This window comes from Myotis davidii, unplaced genomic scaffold (assembly GCF_000327345.1).
Source record: "Myotis davidii unplaced genomic scaffold, ASM32734v1 scaffold449, whole genome shotgun sequence".
NCBI classification, from domain to species: domain Eukaryota; kingdom Metazoa; phylum Chordata; class Mammalia; order Chiroptera; family Vespertilionidae; genus Myotis; species Myotis davidii.
Genome location: NW_006383007.1, coordinates 4,811,775 through 4,820,696, shown reverse-complemented (window position 1 = coordinate 4,820,696; position 8,922 = coordinate 4,811,775). Strand labels below are relative to the sequence as shown.

The 8,922-nt window shown below is 35.5% G+C and overlaps 1 protein-coding gene across 2 annotated transcripts in view; it reads right to left on the bottom strand.

Annotated features, from left to right (window-relative positions):
* COPS4 (COP9 signalosome subunit 4) overlaps window positions 1-8,922 on the bottom strand; it is a 36,475-nt gene that overhangs the window by 9,048 nt on the left and 18,505 nt on the right. For both annotated transcript variants that reach the window (XM_006778216.2, XM_006778217.2), the window contains exons 6-7: window positions 8,396-8,546; window positions 3,555-3,725 (exon numbers count right to left, since the gene is read on the bottom strand). In XM_006778216.2, the coding sequence (XP_006778279.1) occupies window positions 3,555-3,725; window positions 8,396-8,546 (322 nt within the window). The remainder of the gene's footprint in view (window positions 1-3,554; window positions 3,726-8,395; window positions 8,547-8,922) is intronic.

The window sequence follows — 8,922 nt, the reverse complement described above, 5'->3', positions numbered from 1 at the left end:
CGCTCAATCCCCAGTGGGGGCCTTTCAGGAAGTTTCTGATCAATGATTCTCTCTCATCATTGATGTTTCTCTCTCTCTAGCCCTCTCCCTTCCTCTGTGAAATCAATAGAAAAATATATTTTAAAAACAGAAGAAAAAGATGGCGGTTGGCAGGACGGAGGTGAGGGATATGAAGTGAGTGAGGGGATGAACGAGAGTGGTAGCTCTTCAAAAGACTAAACAAAATTATCATGACCCCTAACTCCACTCCTAGGTATATACCAAGAAAATGAAAAACTTATGTCCATATAAAGACTTTTACATGAAAATTCATAGCAGCATTATAATTAGTAAAAAAAGAAAGTGAAAAATAACCTAAATGTCTATCAACTGATGAGGAAATAAAATGTGGTACATTCATATAATAAACTACTAGTTGGCAATAAAAGGAACTGGGGGGTAGGGGAGGCAGGAGGAAGGTCAAGGGAGAAAAAAAAAAGGAGACACATGTAATACTCTTTGTAATACCTTAAGCAATAAAACAAAATTAAAAAAAAAACACTATAGAAATGTAAAAAAAAAAAAAAAGAATTGAAGTATTGATACATGCTACAACATGGATGAACTTTGAAAACATCAAAGTTCATTTCATCATGCTAAATGAAAGCAGTCACAAAAGGCCATATATTGTATGATTCCATTTATATAAAACTAGAGGCCCAGCACACAAATTCATCCACCAGTGGGGTCCTTTAGCCTGGCCTGTGGGATGGGGCCAAAACCAGCTCTCCAACATCCCCCAAGGGGTCCCAGGTTGCAAGAGGGCACAGGTCAGGCCAAGGGACCCCACCGGTGCACGATAAGAGATGGGGAGGGACATGGGAGGACTCCAGGGCATGTTCAGCCCTTCTCATTCAGTCCCAATCAGCCGGACCCCAGCAGCAAGCTAATCTACTGGTCAGAATATCTTCCCCCTGGTGGTCAGTGCACGTCATAGCGAGTGGTTGAGCATCCTTAGCATATCCTTAGCATATTACACTTTGTTTGAATGGACAACCGGACACTTAGCATATTAGGCTTTTATCTTATAGAATATCCAGAACAGGCAGGTCTATAGAGCAGGAAATAGATTACTCTTAATGTTCCACCACTCTGGGACTGTATTATGTGTCAATACTGCTAGCCTAAACTAATATAAAAGATTGCTAGCCTAAGATTGTAGTGACAGTAAACAAAAATGTCCAAGAAAAATAAACAAGGAAAGCAATAAGATCTGAAATGAAAGAGGAAGTAGACAAAACATCTGTTCTATCTATACAGTCCCATGTGACAAATTTGAAAATCATTTTCATTCTCACAGATACTAATGAGTATCCCTCTTTTTAGAACAGAATCATCTAACTAATTATATCTTTTCTTTTCTTTTTTTCATGGTCAGAAAGCTCAAAGTCAAATTTGAAGCTCAAGTATATCGATTATGGAAACTTTTTCTTATTTATCTAGCTTTTAACTTGTTTGTCTGATATCTTGCAAAAAGGAGTTAATGCTGCTCAGAAAAATGCACAAAATATAACTTAAAAGTAAAAGAGAGGAGTCCGGCCAGCGTGGCTCAGTGGTTGAGCATCAACCCATGAGCCAGGAGGTCACAGTTCAATTCCCAGACAGGGCACATGCCTGGGTTGCAGGCTTGATCCCCAGTGAGGGGTGTGCAGGAGGCAACCAATCAATGATTCTCATCATTGATGTTTCTATCTCTATCTCTCTCCCTCTCCCTTCCTCTCTAAAATCAATAAAAATGTATTTTTTTAGAAAGTACAAGAGGTGATGAGCACACAATGCAATATACAAATGATATAATATGGTACACTTGAAATTTATATAATCTTATTCACCAATGTCACCTCAATAAATTTTTTTTTTAAGTAAAAGAAAAATAAGAGTAGTAACAAGCAAAACACACACACACACTATTTACAGGTGGACTACAAATTTAAGCTTTCAAGCAGCTAACCAAATTAAGTAAACCAATCAATTTATTAATTCACATTGTTTTTAAATAAGACAAAAACCAACTGCTCAGGAGAATCACAAGTAATCCTAAGGCTGAAAAGGAATTTTTCCTTAGGATCTGCATAAAGAATATCTTATAGAAAAAAATATCTGCTTTAGACAGAAAGAGAATCAGTTCGTTTCCTTCTTCTAAGTCAGTGGTTCTCAACCTGGGGGTCGAACGACCCTTTCACTGGGGTCGCCCAAGACCATTGGAAAACACATATATAATTACATATTGTTTTTGTGATTAATCACTATGCTTTAATTATGTTCAATTTGTAACAATGAAAATACATCTTGCATGTCAGATATTTACATTACGATTCATAACAGTAGCACAATTACAGTTATGAAGTAGCAACGAAAATAATTTTATGTTTGGGGGTCACCAAAACATGAGGAACTGTATTAAAGGGTCGCGGCATTAGGAAGGTTGAGAACCACTGTTCTAAGTGCAATTAAATAAAAGAAATTCAATAGAAGGTCAATTTAATCCCCTCACTGTTCTGGTTTAACTCAGGAAAGTAGGACTGGGTGAAGTGCACACCTTTCAGCCAAATTCTACAAAAATGACTTCTTTTTTAAAAAAAAACAACAAATTGTTCTCTTTTTATTTTTTTATTTTTTATTGATTTGAGAGAAAAAGGAGGACAGGGAGAAAGCGAGCTCAGGAGAGGAAGAGAGGGAGAGAAAGACAGATATGTCGATTTGTTGTTTCACTTATTTGTGTATTCATTGGTTGCTTCTTGTATGTGCCCTAACCAGAGATCTAACCCGAAACCCTGGTGTATCAGGACGATGCTCTAACCAACTGAGCTATCCAGCCAAGACTCATAAATGACTCTTTAAAGAACAGCTAAATTATCTTCAATAGGATGACAGTTAATCCAAAGGAATGAGTCTAACAGATCTGCATGTTATTTTAACCTTTTCCAGATTTCTGATGTTTCTACCACTACATTTTAATCATATGGTTATTGATACGAGCTACTTTAAAACCTGTAAAATAAATGATGTTATGAACAAGTAAGTATCTATTAAAAATTTCTTTCCTGGAAAAAGCAATCTGACTTAAGCAAATACATCCCTTAACTAGGAAACATGAAACCAAGTTCTATTCTTATTGGAACAATTTCACCCTGAATAACCTTGGGCAAGCTAAAGTGCCAAATTTTGTTAAAACTAAAATTAGACTCTATAATTATTAAACTAATATTTGAGATTAATTTAGGTACTTATCAAATGGTTTGAATTTTTTAAAAACCAGTAACTATAAGCCTACCCTATAATTCTTACCACTTCCCCAAAATGCGTAATTCCACAAAATGCTTTCCAATTGGGCTATTCTTATACTTCAAACCCCTATCTATGTCTGATACTCAACCCCAGTCAATGTTTTTTTTTAATCAAGTGATATATAACAATGTTACAGGAAGATATCAAGATGCTTCAAATTTAATATACTTTCCACTAGCATGTACCTAAATATTCACTACCACATAGTTATAAGACATGATCATTACCATCAGCTGTAGTTGCTTTTTGGTGAGGCATTAGCATGGCAGCAAATTCTTGAAGTTGATTTCCTCTGATGATCCTATCCAGGTACATTTTCTCTAGGATCCCATAAGCAGCAAGTTGCTGGCACCTTTCATCCTTAAAAAGAGTTGCTAGCATTCGAGAACGCTGTTGCCCTAAGGAAAACAAATGTGCATTAAACATTCTCACAACCTATTTCATCGCTGAAAAACAATCTCTCTTATGACCCCATTTTTGCCTACTAAAATATTCAGTCAAATGTCATTATTTGTAGTAGTTATATATATATATATATATGCCTAATATGCAGTGTCCCCTTGGGAGTTTGACCGACCAAGAGTTTGATCGCTCGCTATGATGTGCACTGACCACCAGGGGGCGGAGCAGAACTAAGGAAGGCCCAGGCCGGCAGCCGGGAAAGGAGGCCCCAGTCAGGCCCCAGTCGGCAGCCAGCAGCCGCTAGGGATCCTACCCATGCACGAATTTCATGCACTAGGCCTCTAGTGTTTTATAAAGTTGATGTCAACAGTAAATTAGTAAATACTCAACTGCTGTTCCTAGGAGAAATACAGGAATGTTGTGAGCCTCTAGTTACAACATTTTTGTCAGCTAATCAATATGTAACCTTTGCTTTATGTATGTTTCTGTTTAAAGGCACCTTATTTACTGTATATTGTTGATTCATTAACATTGAACTCATGGCCTACACTAAAACTCATGCCTGAATAAAGCTTATCTAATACATGTATTTTCTCTATCAGATACATCACAGACTTCCTTCACTTAAGAACACAAGACAGTAACTTCAGCAGTAGCGTAGGGCCCATTTCAAACATCAAAATCACCACCAAAAAGCACAAAAACATGAAAAACATAATAGTAACAGACCACAAAAAAAGAACTTGTTTACAGAATGAGAGCAGAAACAAGGAGGCAGAGCACTGCCTTAGTTAACTCCAGCTGGAAACATACATTGGGAGACTCAAATCATTTGCTCTTCTGCACAAGTCTGCAAATGACTGTGAAAGCACCATGAGTATTGATTTTGGAGTGACAAATTTCAGCAAGTAGGCAAATGCACAAATATGGAATAATGCAAAACAGCAGTATATTCAATTGTGAAGATTAGGATATATACCAAAATGCAACAAGTGGTTCAAATGATAGCTAATTGCTACTTTCTTCTTGCTTATTTGTATTCCTACAATGAACATGCATTCCTTTGGTAATAATAAAAAATTTTATAAAAGATGAACAAATATTTCTCTGATGGGAAATTTTTACTTTCAAGGATTTTTAAATGATGAAAAATTACGTGACGATTATATTAAAAATTGAACTAATGGAAAGGATACTACGAACCAACTTTTTCTTTTTAAATGTATTTTTAGCTCTGTATTCTAAAGAGCCTAACCACAATGACACCCAGTAGCAAAAAGCAAATTTAGCACCTTGATTTTGGTATCCCCATTAAAAGAAAGTAGGGATCCTTGAAATAAGCTGATTTCAAGTAAGGAAAGGAAAAATACAAGATAAGTCTAAGGCATCTTTTTATGGTGCAATGCAGACAAGTATTCAAAGTTTAGTGGGGCCATGTCAAAAAGACATGATTTGGTAATATTTGGGATAATGTGAACATCAAAAAGAACAATAACTATAATAATAACACACTGAATAAATAAAAAACAAAGTCAAATACACAAGAATGTTTACAGCAATGCTATTCCTAATAGCCAATAAGAAACTACCCAAAGCCCTGGCTGGTGTCCTCAGTGGTTAGAGCATCGGCCTGAGAACCAAAGGGACATGGGTTTGACTCCAGTCAAAGGAACGTATCTGGGTTGCAGGTTTGATCCCCGGGCCCAGTAGGGAGCGTGTGGGAGGCAAGCAATCAATGTGTCTCTCTCATATCAATATTTCTTTCTCTCTCTCTCCCCGTCCATTCCCTCACTTCCACTCTCTCTAAAAAAAATCAATGGGAAAAATATCCTCGGGTGAGGATTAACAACAAAACTACCCAATAGGATACAAAAAAATCGTGGTATAATCACATAATAGAATACTACATAACAATGAAAATGAAGAAACTATATGTCACAATATGGATAAATTTTATAAAGTTAAGCAAATGAAGCAGGTAAAACTAGTATATGCTAATAATTACTCTTGGGGTTAGGGATGGGCTAATAACTAGGAGAAAGCATGACAAAGGCTTTCAGGATAATGATAATATTTTGCTTCTTGTTCTGGATGTTGATTACATGATGATGTTCATTTGGGACAATTCATCAGGCTGTACAATTTATATATGTGTATTTTTCATGTGTGTATATTACACACACACACACACACAATAATAAGCAGAAAAAAAGTCCATAGTGATACTAAAAACTAAAAAGGAGGGAAATAAAAAGTTTTTATATAGTAGTAGCTAATAAATGTAGTCAGAATTAGTAAATTAACATTTTCAGTTTATATTATAGAATATAATGAATGGTCCAGAAAAAATTAATAGATAATAAATTATCAAAAGTTAGGGAACAGGATTTTTGCAGTGTCAAAGCAGCACCCCAGAAATTATTTACAAAATATAAAGGGACTAAAATACCTTTAAAATGGAATTTCTACCTTAACCAAATGACCAAACTAACATCACTAACCAAATGACATCACTAACTGTGGGACAACCTGACATTATATGTTCTCTGATATAACTACAAGGACAAAGCATCACTATGAAGTATTCTTAATAGAAAAATTTTAACCTGAATCTAATCTAACCTTTGGCTAACTTCTACTTTACAGGAAATAATTGGGATTAAGCAATAAATAAACAATATATACAAAACAAATCTAGAGTGAAGAACATTCCACACAACAACTTCAAAGAGTATTTTTTTAAGTGAGAAAACGCTACAATATATGTTAATTATATCTCAAAAACTTCAGTTAGGGGTGAGGAATCTATTCTAGACCAAAAATGTTTGAAGACTAAAAAGACAATCACCAAATGCCACACATGAACTTGTCCCTTGTTCCGCAGGGAACAAAGGAAGATATAAAAGATATTCCAACTTGGGCAATGATGGACCAAATGCTAAATTCTACAGTGGACTCACAGTTAATTTTTTTAGGGATGACAATGGTATTACAGTCATGTAGAAAAATGTTCTTATTCTTAGGTGATGCATGGTGATATATAAGGAGAGAATGTCATGATGGCCTACAAATTACTTTGAAGAGAGAGTATACCTGCTAAATAATAAAACATGTTATGAAACTATAATAATTCAAAGAGCATGGTACCAGTATATTCATAGACAGGCTAATTAATGAAACAATACTGTGTCCAGAAATCTACTATAAATGTGCTTTAAATCAATAGGAAGAAAAAGATGGATTGCTCAATAAAGGATGCTAGGTCAGACGACTAGTCATTTAAGAAAAATTAATTTCCCTATCTCATTCCTTACACTAAAATAAATCCAAATGAATTGGGATTTATAGGTAAATTTAAGTACAAAGTAGACAAAAATAATCTACACTAGTGATTACTGTTTGAGAGAGGGAGTTGGAGGTAGTGAGCAGGAGAAGGCTGAAAGTCACAGCACAAATCAAGGCAGTGGACATGGGTGCCATACTGTATTGTGCCACACACTCAACAGTCAAAATAAAAATATAGTTTCACTTTAAAATGTTCTTGCAGCAGTAAAAAATTATTTTTATTAATTCTTGATACTTGAAGCTATATCTTTTTAATATTTTATGTGATGAAATGGAAAATGCAGTTTCTTTTTTCATGGAACATCATTTACATAAAATAATGACTGATAAGTTAGTTTTTCAGGTGTGGGTATTTGGCAGGCATTTTTCTTAAAAATGAACAAAGTGGCCTTGGCTGGTGGGGCTCAATTAGTTGAGCGTCCTCCTGTGCACCAAGGGGTAGCCGGTTCAATTCCTGGTCAGGACACATGCCCAGGTTGCAGGCTCAATTCCCAGGGGACATGCAAGCAGCACCCTATGGATGTTTCTGTCTCTGCCTCCCCCTACCCTTCTCTCTATAAAATAATCAATGAAAACACATTTTTTAAAAAATAACAAAGTGAGCCTGTCACTACCAATCAACAGTATTTGTGGCCCCTGATAAAATTCAAGTTTTCAACAACAAAAACAAAATAACACAGCAATTTTGGAACACGTCCATCTACCACACATGAGCTAGACAGCTTTCCAATAATTAAAGAATTTCCTGATGAGATCAGTGGTAATATATTTAATAAACATTCTAAAATGATTTAGAAAAGCCATGGCTTAGAATTCTCAGCATATCCTCTCAATGCCCTTTCTGCTTTATAAGTTGAGTGATTTATATGCTAAAATTTAGCAAAAGAACAAAAAATAGTTTATTTATATTTATTGAAAAAAAAGATAAATGCCAAGTCTAAAACTGAGGCTTGAAGGTTAAAAAAATTATCCCAAAAGCAATACATTAATTATATCACCAATCTCTAGAATTTAATTTTTATCTCCTTCTGTGTAATTCTCACTTAATTTTATATCCATGTTTTTCAGTGATATTTTAGGAGAATTAAATTTCATATTACCTCTTAACTATTCCTAATACCTGTGGGTAATAGACTGATACATTCATAATTAAAAATTTTTAAGTTTGCAATCCATTTTATTGCTGTTCCTGTTTAAATATTTAAACTAAATATACCATAATTGTATTAATAAGACATCCCTTTGCTAAATCCTTTAGTAGTAATGAACCTAAAATATTAAGCAAATTGACTGTTCATTAACACATAATTGACATGTTTACCTGCTGATGCTAAGATGGTACAGTGCAAAGCATGTTTTAAGGCCTCTAGTCTTTCACTTTCGTGCACTATTGTCTTGTAAGAGAGCTCATTGTACCTTTGCGCAGCTTCAATGAATTTTCTTCTATAATCAAGAACACGTGCATAGCATACCTATAGGAGAGAAATGTTTCCATTAGGGGGGACATTTTTAAAGCAAAAGCAAAAAATAAAAAAAGAGAGAATTTCTAATATACAATAGTATTTATGATGTTCTGGAGAATCTATACCAATAAAAGGGTAATATGCTAATTAGACTGGACAACCTTCCGGACATCCTTCCGGACAAAGCAATGGTGGCAGGGCAGAGGCAGAGGCAGTTATGGGCAATCAGGCCGGCAGGGGAGAGCAGTTGGGATGTTCAGGCCGGCAGGCAGGTGAGTGGTTAGGAGCCAGCGGTCCCAGATTGCGAGAGGTATGTCCAACCTAAACTGTCAGTTGGACATCCCCTGAGTCCGACTCAGGATTGGAGAGGGGGCACCAGGCTGAG